Genomic DNA, 13,463 nt, shown 5'->3' with positions numbered 1-13,463 from the left:
GACTTCTATCAAATTAGAAGGCACTTGCATCGACTCTGTTACACAGATGCTTTCTTTGAAGTTTTGTTTGGCTCAAGATCTCAGTGCCCCTTTTAGGATGCTTCACAGTAAGGTATGGCTGGAAAGCCATAAAATTTGTTGAGGCTTCAAGGCTTAATATTCTTAACATACTTTTCATAGATACTTCAGAACTCTTTCATCATCCCCCACTAATGCTGTGATTTCTTGCGATCTGTCAGAAGGAGAAAAGGCCTTTTCTTGATCTTTGTCTAGCAGGACCTCTGTACACTTCATTGTTTCAGAAGAACCAGATGGGAATGGCAGTCAATTACCATAAATCCTAGAGGTCCCCTATCTGCTGATGTGTAAATATCTTTTTGTTTCTTCTGAATAGTACTCATTGATCAGTCAATTAGATAAATAGGGTACACATGTTTAGCCAGACAGCTTAGGTACAACAAAACAACGGCCAAATACATCACATGCATGTATGAATTTATATATGTAAAAAAAAAAAAGGAGCTCTCAGTTCCAGACATGTACATTTCTGAATGCATTCAGTATGCTGAATTTGAAATGAGACAGGAATAACGACAATAGAGGTTATACAATAATAGGCACATTGGAGTATAGCTCTTCAGTGAACCTAGAAGAAGCAAACAAGCTCATGTGCCAACTGTTTTTGTATTCATGATTCAGTAATGTGAAGATCGAAGAGAATAGTGTGAAAGTAGTGCCCTACGGCTTAAGAGATCATACATAAAACAAATAAATAACATAGTTAATAAAAACTCACCTCCTTCTCCTTTTTAAAGAAAACAAAACATTTCTTTTCCTTATAGTGAGAATACTGAACATTCTGTGTTTTTAGTGTTCAGCACAGAATCACTGAGATAGATTGCTGTGTATGAACGCATTTGCTATGGTCAAGAGAGAATTTTCAAAAGTTCATTAAAGGCTGGTTAACATATCACAGTCATTGTGGACTACTAAAGAAAATCTAAACTAGCAACAGGCGGAAGAAAATCAACATAGCATTACTGCACGTTAAAATGTTAGACATACATAAATCCGTTAGAAATCAAAGGAACATATGTAACTTTGAAGGAACACATTAGATTGCTACCTGTATGAGGTGGATGTCTTTCTGGTAGAATCAAATGCTGAAAATTGATTATACACACAGCCTCAGCTCCTAACCATCTATCAGACACAGCCCGGATATAGTACTGGGACGGCAATGGTTCAAAAATTGGGATTGTAAAAACCAACAGTTGGGTTTCTTTTGCAATGACCTATGGTAAACAAAATAAATAGAATTATTATTGTCCTCCAGAGGACTAAACTTACCTTATTTTTTCATGTAAATGCAGAAAAATGAAAAAGTACATAAGCAAAGTAGTAAAATACTTCTTTACATATTTATAAAACACAGAGATAGTAGAACAGAGGAGATCCAATTGGTCTTCAGAGACAGATCCTGTCCTAAATAGCTTAACACAATAGGATTGGGCTCTTGCTTATTTAATGATTTCTTTTGATGGAATTGTAGCTAGAAATAATCTGTATTGACAAGTATAATAGAAGGAATCATCACATATTTGATTTTTCATTTGTCAGTAATTGTTCCTTCAGACACACAAGAAAGGCAAATCCTTTATTTGATTTTATTTTTTAAAGCGATGCCCATGGATGATTTGTAGAAAGCTAATTTTAGCATGTGAATCTGAAAACAAAACTTCAGAGAGATACTGAATATATCAAGTAATAGAGCGGAACAATATTTATATTAAATTGATGTTTATGAAACTCTATCCCACCAATTTAAATGATCTATGTGCTTTACACTTGTGTAAGGAGATTTACCTGCTTTTTCTGAATAATAAAATATTCTGAATGGTAAATGTGATCATTGGTAGGGTCTTCTACCCAAATCCACCACGGCTCTCCACCTGTTCCATGCACCTAAGGTGTCAAAGAAAATGTATACGAATTGAAAGTACATTCACACTCTCAAGACTTTCATCCTGTATATTACAGTAAATAGGTGGACACATTATCTTTGCAGAATAAGGAAGATAAAAAACATTGGTACAATGTATCATAACACTGCTATACTTAATAGAGCAGGGCATATTTGGACCTACTTAATGCAGGAAAGGGCTCCATCTACTATGTACTTTCCCTCATGCAAAATCTATTTCTTTGTAAGATTCTTACAAACACTGTACTTTGTGGAATTATTTCTACAGACAACAATACAATTAGAATATTATTATTTGATCTTAAGCTTCAAACTGAGGGCTTGGGATAGATAAGGACATATTTTTAAAAAGTCACCTAGTGGCACCTGTAGCCAGAAGTAGAGGAACCCAAGCCATTTAGCACATTCTCCAGACTTTATTTTCGAGACATTTTTACCTGGTCACTCCACTTGAAATCAGAAGTGATGTTCAACCTAACTCTCAGCACAGTACGTGTAATTGGCTGGATGGTGGCTTCCATTGTAATGGAGGGAATTTGATGGACACACTGTTTGACCTTTAATCCAATGTTCACATGATGAAGTATATGACCTGTAAAGTAAATATAAAACCTGAAACACATTTGCATTTACTGGCAGCTTAGGGAAATGCAATAGACTTTTAAATTGGGCTAGAGAGAGAATTTTTATTGCTATATTGTTTCACGGTAAATGGAGTGATTCTCTATACCTACATGCTTGAATATACAACCCTTCATATTGGGTGGTATCCAATGTTATTTGTCTGCCAGCAGAATGGACACCATTAGTAGAGGAGATTCTCCCTTGTTCCTGAGCCCCTTCCTACACTGTCCAAACCTGCCCTTGAGGACTGGGGGCACTCTGGAGCAGATATGGGGGTAGGGGGCGTGTGTGTGCATGTGAGAGCTCATGGGGGGCAGAGTAAGGGGAATTCCTGCTGCATGTGCGGATGGAGATCAAAGACATATTTAATTCAAATTAGTGCTATGCAGCTGAGAAAACCTTATTTTAGTTGTTAAGAATGGGTTAAATAACTATTAAGAATTTACACCACTTAACATACTGTTTTTAAGCCAGGTTTCTTTTCAAGATAGTTTTTTTCTTTGACTTTTTGACCTGGGACTTAAAATCCACAATGTACCAAATATGAAGCCTGACCTTTTGCATTTTTGCAATCCTGCGATATGTTGTGTTTCATTCTGAGAAGTTTTCTTGGAGGACATGACCCAAAAATTCATGCATCCAGTAAAAAATACCCCAAGCAGGGATATTCTGGGAGATGCATTGAGAGATTTTGAGATGCGCAGTTATCATTACTGTAACAGTAACTGAAACAAGTGAATTGCTTTGTAACTTCTTTTTTTTAAAAAAAACAGCACACATGTATGATGCAGTGGTTCACTGTCCTTTCCGGACTGCAAGGTCCTTGCAGGGAAGCTGTCAGGCTGAAAACTGATGGATCATGAGTGAAACCATTGGTTCCTCTACTCCAGTACTGTCAGCAGCTCTCTAAGATCTCAGACAGTTGTCTAGCTATCAGATCCCTCTAACTTGAGATACCAATACTGAACTGGGATCTTCTGCATGCAAAACATGTGCTTTACCACTCAGCTCAGGCCCCTCCCGAGATGAGGAAGGAAAAGGATTGAGTGGATGGATTGTGTGTGGCTTTGTGTTAAAATGATCATTCTAAACTCAGAGTAAATTTATTTATATTCTAAATAAATAAATAAATAAATAAATAAATAAATAACAGAACTGAAAAAATGGCAAGGTTAGATTTTGTCAGGTTTCTCAGGAGGGATAACGGCTGTAACTTAGGAGCACATGTTTGGGATGCACAAGGTCCCAGGTACCTCCAGGTAAGGTAGGGAAAGATTCTGGTCTGAAACCCTAGAGTGCTGCTACTAGTCAGTACAGACCAATGTCTAATTAAGGCAGATTCATATGTTCCTAAGAGCACAAGACCCAGAGTGTGTTAGTATACATGTTTGTATAGATTGTGTTAACATACATTTGGGTTATGAGCCTTTGTGACAGCAAAATAGTTTCAGTTGTGTGAAATTAATCCTCATCACCACCAAAAAAACCTTCCCTTGGGATAGGGCCACACCTATACAACAGTTTGTAAACAAACAAACAAACAAAAAGGAAAAGGGGGAAAAAGAATAGAGAAATAGCGTTCAACATACTTGAGATGCATTAGTTTAGCTTTTTTCTATATCTTACCTATCTCATCTTTCCTCATGTCCTTCAGCTTGTCAATTGTGAGATTCTTTTGTTCCAGTTTGGTAAGGACATGCGGTGGAAGGACCGAGAATTGTCGCAAAGGGCTGACCCAACCCCACAAACGCTTGTCAATAACTTTGCTGAGGTTTAGTAGCCGGTATGTCATTGCAGGCCAGCGTTTACGAAGTGCTACTTCAAAGAGGGCTCGAACAATACGTGCCGCATTCTGCAGAACAAATACTGGTGATAAATCATATTGCGTCTGCTATTCCTGCATTGAGCAGGAGGCTGGGCTTGATGGCCTTAAAAGTCCCTTCCAACTCTACTATTCTATGATTATATTATTCCTTATCAGCTATGGCACACACTGGTTTGACAGAGAATGGCAACGTGATGGTTGGCATTTAGAACCTTTTCTGTTGTGCCTGTTACAGTTTACAGTTTCCAACACCAGCTGACATCTTTGTTCTGTACGGATTGGCAGACACTGGCTTTCAATGACAACCAAGCACCTGGTGCCTTGCCATTCCTGGCGGCTGGTTGTGGTGATATCAGCAGTTAAGGGAGAAAGGCCTGAAAGACTCCCAGGGAGGACAATAAGTTTTGAGAATTCTTTCTGGGGTCTGATCAAAGCTCCACTTCATGCTGTTCCACAAAATGCAAAGAGAGACATTTAACTCCACATTGCAAGCCGTGTAAATGTATTTCATGGTGGGTGAAGGCAGGAGCTTGCCTACAGGCCACATACCCTGAAGGATTTTTTAAAGCCTCTGCTTTATCATACTGTCTACGCTACTACTGTATTGCTGTATTGGTTTAACATAGTTATACATCACCTTGGACTCTCAAATGTTACAATTGCAAATGCAGTCCAAAGTGCTTTGAGCAAACAAAGAGCACAAACCTTTTAAAGAACAAAATAATTTGACTTTACTGCAAGAGTTCTCAAATGAAGTTTTCCCTTGCAATAAGCAGCTACAGAAGGAGGTCTTGGGAGCAGTCTAGGACTGACTCTTCTTACATGTGTGACAATGGTCAGGAGCAACTGATCTGCTGAACCAAGAGGACATGTCAATAATCTTCTGGAGCACTCAGGGTGTTCATGGGAAATGCACAAGAGTTCCTCAACATAAAAATATCAGCGTGAGAAAGGTCCCTTATGGGTAGGAAGTTGGCAATCCACTACTTTAACATAGTTTTAATAACAAACATAAAAACCTACTCCAAGTGTTCAAATCCAAGTTGTATGACAACTGCATAAGGGCTTGAACCTATATGAAAACTTATGGTTTCCTGTGTGTCTGACATAAAACATTGTTAAAGAAATGAATAATTTAAAGATTTTACCTGTGCAACATAAGCAGAATCTGAAATAAGGGAAAAGCTATCCATCTCTCCTCGGCTAACATATGTTTGTAGAAGGATATTTATTTTCCCATAACTGTTCTCCACACCACCAGGAGCAGGAAGTTCACAGAAATCACCCAGCAAGGCTTCCAGCTCCTCTATTTCTTCTTCTCTCACCTGAAATACAAATTAGTAGACTTTGAAAAGACTGGTGCAACTTGTTAAATCTTCCACATGAAAATTAAATGTCAATTATCTCTCAATAAATGTGTTTTTAAACATTCTACAATTTCTGAAAAACAAGTCTCCCAGCACTGTACTTAATAGAGCCTAATTGAAACTATCTTAATAATGACACAATTGCATTTCATTATGCATCACCTTTTATTAAGGTTGCCATTGACACATAAAAATGTGATATGCTTCAAAAATTAAATCATCTGACCATACATCCTCCACCTGATGATATTTCCATTTTTATTTGACCTCCATCCTTCTGGATTAGGGCAAATTTGAATTAACATTAAATGCATTCATTAAAATCATATAGTTTGCATGTGGCATATTATGTTCTTAGCTCAAAACTCTGAAGTACTATGATTCATGGTATTAAGGTTTCCACTGTTAATAAGATTAAGTCTTGATACAAGTAAAGAAATATTCATATCTAGTTTGAATAATGCATAGTATTTCAAATTCTCACTTGTTCTTGCAAAACACAGCATAAATCTACATATTCTTTGATTTGCTGAAAGTCTATTAGTCTAAAACTTACTTAAAGAGGGTAAATGTTTGGCCCCTGCAGGGAACCAGCCGGAGGCCGTATCCATCAAGCCCTGACCAGCTTGTTCGGTATGAAAGCAAAGCTGAAAAGTCATATTGATCACTTGAACCATTTGCAGGACTTTTTCCAATCACTCCCCAATTAACTCATTTCAAGAGGGCCCAACTCTACTAACAACTGAACAGTTTGTTATCATCAGACCTCTTTGTACACTGGCACTTGTGCTTAGCTCGTGTATGAATAAAGGTGCCAGCTGCTGATATTTCAACAGCAGTGTGACGGCAAGCAAATACCCATCACCACATCATGTTTGCCTACTAGGAAGAGGGACCTCTCTGCCTACTGTTTAGGTCTCATGTATCCAGTTTCAAAGAGTTGGGGAAGTTGCACAGATGAGTTTTCTGTGACAAGCAAAATTATCACTCGTGACTGTTGTAGCAAAAGCAAAGCTAGTCAACAGAATTCATCTTAAAAAGAAACATGCAAGCAAATGGCACAGCCACCTTCTTTTCCACTTCTTGAATTGCTGCCAAAACACAACATTTGCTTACAATTCTATGGGTTATGTCAATCATCAAGAGAATTCCGTTCAAAGCAAGTTCAAGGAATTAAAAGCAAAGTTAATACATGGTTAGAAAATGTATACTGGTTAGAAAATATATTTTGGACTGAAAGAACCAGAATAAGCAGTGTAGTTTAATGACACCATAACTATGCACTCGAACAGCCCCTGCTAGTAGAAGTTTTGGCATGCACTACAGTGTCAAGGGCAGCACCATGTATACGACACACACACAGAGACAAACAGAGAGAGAGATGTGTGTGTAATTGGTTCTGATATAGTAATGCATGAAGAAGTCTCTGCCCTCAGCAACACATGCACACACTGGAGTTCCCATATGTATAATGCTATCCTAGATGGTATCGAAGAACTTAATGCATTAAGGTAATCAATTATGAAATTTCAAGTTCTGTTCCTATGATACTTCACTAAAAATACAAGAAAATAATTTACACAACACATTAGACACACTTTAAAACATCAATAATTGAAGCTTGCAGGGTTCTCATGAAAAAAAAGAGAATTTTTGCTTTGTTTTAAAATTTGTGATGCATTCTTACCTTGATCTGTTCAAATTCCTCTGCTTTAGACACTATAGCAAGAATGTCACCTTCTGTCTTATGAGCATCAAACAGTTCATTGAAAGTCTGCAAAAAGAAGAGGCTTTGGTTTGCTGGTTTGAATATTTAGCAGAAACTCCGATGCAGACGCTAAGCAAGGGAAGGTAGGAGGGGAGATATATGATCAATAGCAACTTCCAGAAGAAAATATATATCCAGATTTATTAATTTTTACTTTGGAAATTCATGTAGAATTTTTACATCCTTAGACTGAGATCTGTTAAAGAAGCCTAATATGTAGAGGGTAACCATTGTCTGGAAAACAGCCAGTGAAGTGGCATGCAAACACAGAAAAAATTAGTAGCAAATATTGAAAAGTGAACATATCTAATTCTGAGAACAACACCAAATGAATTTTAAAGAACCAAAATAGCAGTGTTTAAAGATGCAACACATATCAAATAAGATCTTCAGAATGTGTCTTTGGAATACAGTGAAACAAAGTACCAACACTTTTTAAAAAGTGCACATACAGATACATCTTATCTGTATTTTATCTTATCTTATTTATCATTTTTGTCTGTCTCTTCCGCCAAGACGCTTGTTCATGCACTGGTTATTTCACTGGTTATTTCACGGTTGGACTACTGCAACCTTCTTCTCTCTGGCCTTCCTTCTTCTCACATCAGTCCGTTGGTTTCTGTTCACCACTCTGCCGCAGAGATCATCTTCTTGGCTCGCCGCTCCGACCATGTTACTCCGCTTCTGAAATCTCTTCATTGGCTTCCAATTCACTTCAGAATCCAATATAAACTTCTCCTGTTAACCTTCAAAGCTTTTCACGGTCTAGCTCCTTCCTATCTCTCCTCTCTCATCTCACACTATTGCCCCGCTCGTGCTCTTCGCTCCTCTGATGCCATGTTTCTCGCCTGCCCAAGGGCCTCTACTTCCCTTGCTCGGCTCCGTCCATTTTCTTCTGCTGCCCCTTACGCCTGGAACGCTCTTCCAGAACATTTGAGAACTACAACTTCAATCGCAGCTTTTAAAGCTCAACTAAAAACTTTTCTTTTTCCTAAAGCTTTTAAAACTTGATGTTGTGCAGACTTTATACTGTTAGTTTTACCCTACCCTGTGCCTGCTTACCCTACCCTGTGCCTGTTTGCATTCTCTTCCCCTCCTTATTGTTTTACTATGATTTTATTAGATTGTAAGCCTATGCGGCAGAGTCTTGCTATTTACTGTTTTACTCTGTACAGCACCATGTACATTGATGGTGCTATATAAATAATAATAATAATAATAATAATAATAATAATAATAATAATAATAATCTGAAGTGTGTAAATACTCTAGTACCCATTTTGAGAGTATACGCACTTCCAATATGCTAAAGATGATTACATTTTCCTTGAAGCCGTTCCTATAATCAATAGTACTTTCTCAGAATCCTCCTCTACAGGATGAAAGTTATGAACTGTAATGTAACATATCAAGATTAGTTTTTCCAACTTGGATTTAAAAGCAGTTAATCAGATTTATTAACAATATTAGATGAAAATGTTATTAAATATAACTTCATTGGTTTTATTTCAAAATATGACAAATTATGAAGAAAAGTTGTATGTTACCTCAATTGTATTATACTTAATATAGTAGTGGCTAGCAATCCTGCCTAAATCTGTTGAAGAAAAAAACCCAGTTCTCTCTTCAAAACGAATCATCCGAGCTTTGTCCAACTTTCGACCAACTTCAATCACTAGCTGTTCTCTGTGTTTCTCTAAACTTGGATCCATCTGAAATACAGTGATGAATTGTATGGAGAATTATTTCCTATCATAAAAAAATCTCCTCTGCATAAATATAAAGATATTTCCCCTACACCTTTTTTATTTTTTCTGCCATTTTTAATGCCTTCACTTTGCACAGCTCACTTGTATTAACTATTGATATTTAGAATTAAAATATTTTATATGTTAATGCCATCTTCTTTCTACCACAAGACACATATGGGGCTAATCAAATCAAACTACAACACAAGGAAACAGGAACCATGACTTAACACACTGGAGACTGTGGGAAATCAGCTAGGAAAAGCAATTTTAGTTTATAATGCAAGAAGTGAAGATATTGGTGTGAGAGAATGAAAGTGTGTGTGTGTGTGTGTGTGAGAGAGAGAGAGAGAGAGAGAGAGAGAGAGAGAGAGAGAGAGAGAGAATATGGATATATTCAAGAAATGGCTAAGTCACGTATATGGTATTGGGTTGGCCACAAGAAAAAAAAGTAGGTTTATAAAATTATCAAAAGGTAGAGTAGCATTTTAGAAGCATTTATACTGTATAACCAGAAATATATAGTTGGTTTTGAGGAATAATTGCTTATGATTTGAAACGCAAGGGGGAGAGGTACAATTGCTTCCTCTGCTCTTCCTAAAGGCATTCCTAGTATCAGTCTTTTTCCCTAAGACCAAATGTATTCTTGCGAAACTGTGAGGTGGGGATTAATTTGCCCTGCACTCAGAGATGGGCAAAGTTGTATCTTCATGCAGCCACTGGAAGTCTCTAATCTCTACCTATAAAGCTGAAAGTATGTGTATATCCGGAAATGTTTACCCACTTCCAGATGAGTTAGAAATTTGAAATTTGGCAAGCTAAATGTACCAGAAAAATCTAAAAACACATTTTTTTTCAGTTTTAAGTATTTTTTAAAAAGAATTTAATTAAAAAAAACTATTTTTCAAATACTTAGTGTTCAACATTTGAACATTCAGCTTCCCTATGCTTCTTGCTGAAATAAAAATCTCCTACCAACTTAAAGATGAATAAGTTACCGAGATATTTGTTAAATATATGTTATTCAGGGACCTGAACAACACTGGGTATATCAGCTAGTTAACCATAAAGCTTCCATGTTCTTTCTGAACCTGAAAACTGTAGTTAACAGCTTCAGAGCAAGCCAGGATGTTAAATTCAAACCATGACTTAAGATCTTGGCTTGTTCTGAAGCTGGTACCCTAGATTCCTGATTCAGACAGAACAGGGAAACTATGGCTAATTACCAAGTGAAATAAATATACTATATAATAATTAATCAATGCATGTTGTAAAAAAGATAAAGCAACAAAACTTTTCACTTATAGAATGCTTTTTGAGGTCAAGGGCATTTTTCATTCCTTTTGGAATCAAGGAAAGCCCAATATTATTATCTCCAAATGAGTGGCTGAGACAGAGAAAGTGGCCCTCACAAGATTCCCAAATGAGTCAATGGCAAATGTGAGGTTCAATCTGGGTGGCTGTTGATTTGCGGCTTATTCTCTTGGCCGCGACAGTAAAACAGTTTTCTTACTTGGTGTGTGGTGTTGTGTTCAAATGAATGAGTGAATAGTTAGGAGGAATATTGTCCAATGATTATGCTCTTTTCAAGCCATTGTGCCTGCTGACCATACCCCCTGGGATCTGACCATTTCTTACTAATGCTGTATGGGTGGTCAAACAAGGGAGCATTTTCAGCAGACACTAACCTTCATACATTCAGGAACATGCACACACCTTGTATGTACATCAAAGTATTTGACTGTATCACTCACATTTAGTTTATAAAGGTTACATTTAGCAGTGAAATGCTGACAGAGAGCAATGTACGAAAACAGATTTGATTAGCACACATGATACATGAAGATGCTGATTTGACCATGTTCTATGTGTTTTGCCTGATGGTTGAAAACCTCATCTATCAGGATGACTAAGGAAAAATGATTTAGCATGCTTTTCTTTTACATTTTGTACTATAGAATATTTTCCATGTTTTCTAGCACTTAGGAGTTGCTGACGTCAGGAAAAGCAGCAATGGCAAATATTTAATCTCCCATCAGGAAAGGATTACAGAACAAGAAAGCAGGTTAGTTTTTTCATGCATTTTCTACCTGATAAGCCTTGTGACTGATGCCATATACTAATGGGTTTGCTCTCATCCGTACATAAAGGTAAGTGTAACTTATCCACTTTACTGCTTCCTCAACATTTGTCACTGTTCCAAGCGCAACCTGCAAGTAGGAAGAAATGCAATTAAATTTACATGTTAAAGAGTTATAATGGAAAAGAGCTCATCATATGCAGAGCTTTATATGAGCAGAAATGGGATATTCAAGGATAACATGACAGTGAAAAATTTAGAAACTGAAAAATGAAGTGGTTGCAATTATTTTTAAAAACAAAAAATGCATCTAAGAATACACCAAGACTTTCCCCACTATTCAAACCTTTTTTCTTGAACTCAGGACCCCTGATGGCGTAAGTGAAATAGGGCAATTACTTCCTTTCAGTGCGATTTGGGACCAGGAAGTACGGGTGGGGAAGAACCAGACAAATGTGCATTTCACTTCCATTTGCTACTCAGCTTGCAACTCTTCCCTTAAGACAGGTCTGTTTATAATGTCATTAAAATATTATTTATTTATTTAAAAAAACAGGTCTATTGTGTGAATCTCATACGCTCCTAATAATGCAGAGCACTTTAAAAAAAAACACCTTATTACACTTGGGAAAAGAGATTACGCATTTCATCATTACTGTGATGGCCATACAGAATATGTCTGGTCAAGTGTCCTAGGCACCCACAGGATATTGTTTTCTGTATATTGGTCTAGATCCAAAAGTTCAATTCCATGCACAGAAGGAGCTTCTGTTCATGGAAGGAGAGTTGCACTCACAAAAGGAAACATTAGAATGAAAGCTTTGGATCCAATTGGACAGCACACCATTCTGAGCTTAAACTGTGCATCACCCCAATTGGACTCATCTATTTAGCCTTATGGGAATCTGTATCAATGCTAGCACACACACACACACACAAAATTTTTGAATCTTTTGTTTAGCATACTTATTTGTACTCTTTGGAGACAGAAAAGTTCTCTCTCTGCTCTGGATCACACATCTATCTATGTTTTGCTTTGTTTTTAAATGACAAACATGAGAATTGCTATTCCCAAAATAAAACTACTACTCATCACCCAATACTGTTAGATAAGTCTGAAAATCGCATGATTCTGAAACTGCTGCTAAGATCATCTTCTTGGCTCGCCGCTCTGACCATGTTACTCCACTTCTGAAATCTCTTCATTGGCTTCCAAATCACTCCAGAATCCAATATAAACTTCTCCTGTTGACCTACAAAGCTTTTCACTATCTAGCTCCTTCCTATCTTTCCTCTCTCATCTCACACTATTGCCCCGCTCGTGCTCTTCGCTCCTCTAATGCCATGTTTCTCACCTGCCCAAGGGTCTCTACTTCCCTTGCTTGGCTTTGTCCATTTTCTTCTGCTGCCCCTTATGCCTGGAACGCTTTTCCAGAACATTTGAGAACTACAAGTTCAATCGCAGCTTTTAAAGCTCAGCTAAAAACTTTTCTTTTTTCTAAAGCTTTTAAAACTTGATTTTGTTCTGACTTTTATACTGTTAGTTTTACTCTACCCTGTGCCTGTTTGGTGCATTCTCTTCCCCTTCTTATTGTTTTATGGTTTTATTAGAATGTAAGCCTATGCGGCAGGGTTTTGCTATTTTATCATTTTACTCTGTACAGCACCATGTACATTGATGGTGCTATATAAATAAATAAATAAATAAATAAAAATAATAATTGTCTCGCTGGAGTATGACACAAATGCTAAAATGTGGATGGGACTTGCAGGAAGGTCCGAAACGTATACAGTGTCATTTTAAACATCAAACAGTATTCAGTGCTTTGTAAGAACACTAGAAATTTGTGGTCCCCAGTAATACATACAAACACTTGGGAGAGGAAGATGAAATAATTAGGATAATTCCAAAGCACCAGATTATGTGGGATCACAGTAAAAGAAAAAGGGCTCCATTAAATTAAAGAAGTTCAGAAAATAAATTCTGAAATCCTACACATTCATTGATCTTTAATTAGAAAATAGTCTCTCTGATTTCCTATGGAACCTACTTCCAAACAAGTGCAT

The 13,463-nt window shown here is 37.1% G+C and overlaps 1 protein-coding gene across 1 annotated transcript in view; it reads right to left on the bottom strand.

Annotated features, from left to right (window-relative positions):
- The window catches only part of ASCC3 (activating signal cointegrator 1 complex subunit 3), a 255,779-nt gene that overhangs the window by 89,320 nt on the left and 152,996 nt on the right, over positions 1-13,463 (bottom strand). The window contains exons 17-24 of the mRNA XM_063124851.1: positions 11,407-11,526; positions 9,116-9,280; positions 7,488-7,574; positions 5,582-5,758; positions 4,235-4,460; positions 2,422-2,576; positions 1,867-1,965; positions 1,127-1,295 (exon numbers count right to left, since the gene is read on the bottom strand). Coding sequence (XP_062980921.1) covers positions 1,127-1,295; positions 1,867-1,965; positions 2,422-2,576; positions 4,235-4,460; positions 5,582-5,758; positions 7,488-7,574; positions 9,116-9,280; positions 11,407-11,526 — 1,198 coding nt within the window. The remainder of the gene's footprint in view (positions 1-1,126; positions 1,296-1,866; positions 1,966-2,421; positions 2,577-4,234; positions 4,461-5,581; positions 5,759-7,487; positions 7,575-9,115; positions 9,281-11,406; positions 11,527-13,463) is intronic.

The sequence above is a fragment of the Elgaria multicarinata genome, chromosome 4, assembly GCF_023053635.1.
Source record: "Elgaria multicarinata webbii isolate HBS135686 ecotype San Diego chromosome 4, rElgMul1.1.pri, whole genome shotgun sequence".
Lineage (NCBI taxonomy): Eukaryota > Metazoa > Chordata > Lepidosauria > Squamata > Anguidae > Elgaria > Elgaria multicarinata.
This window is presented reverse-complemented; position numbering and strand designations above follow the sequence as displayed.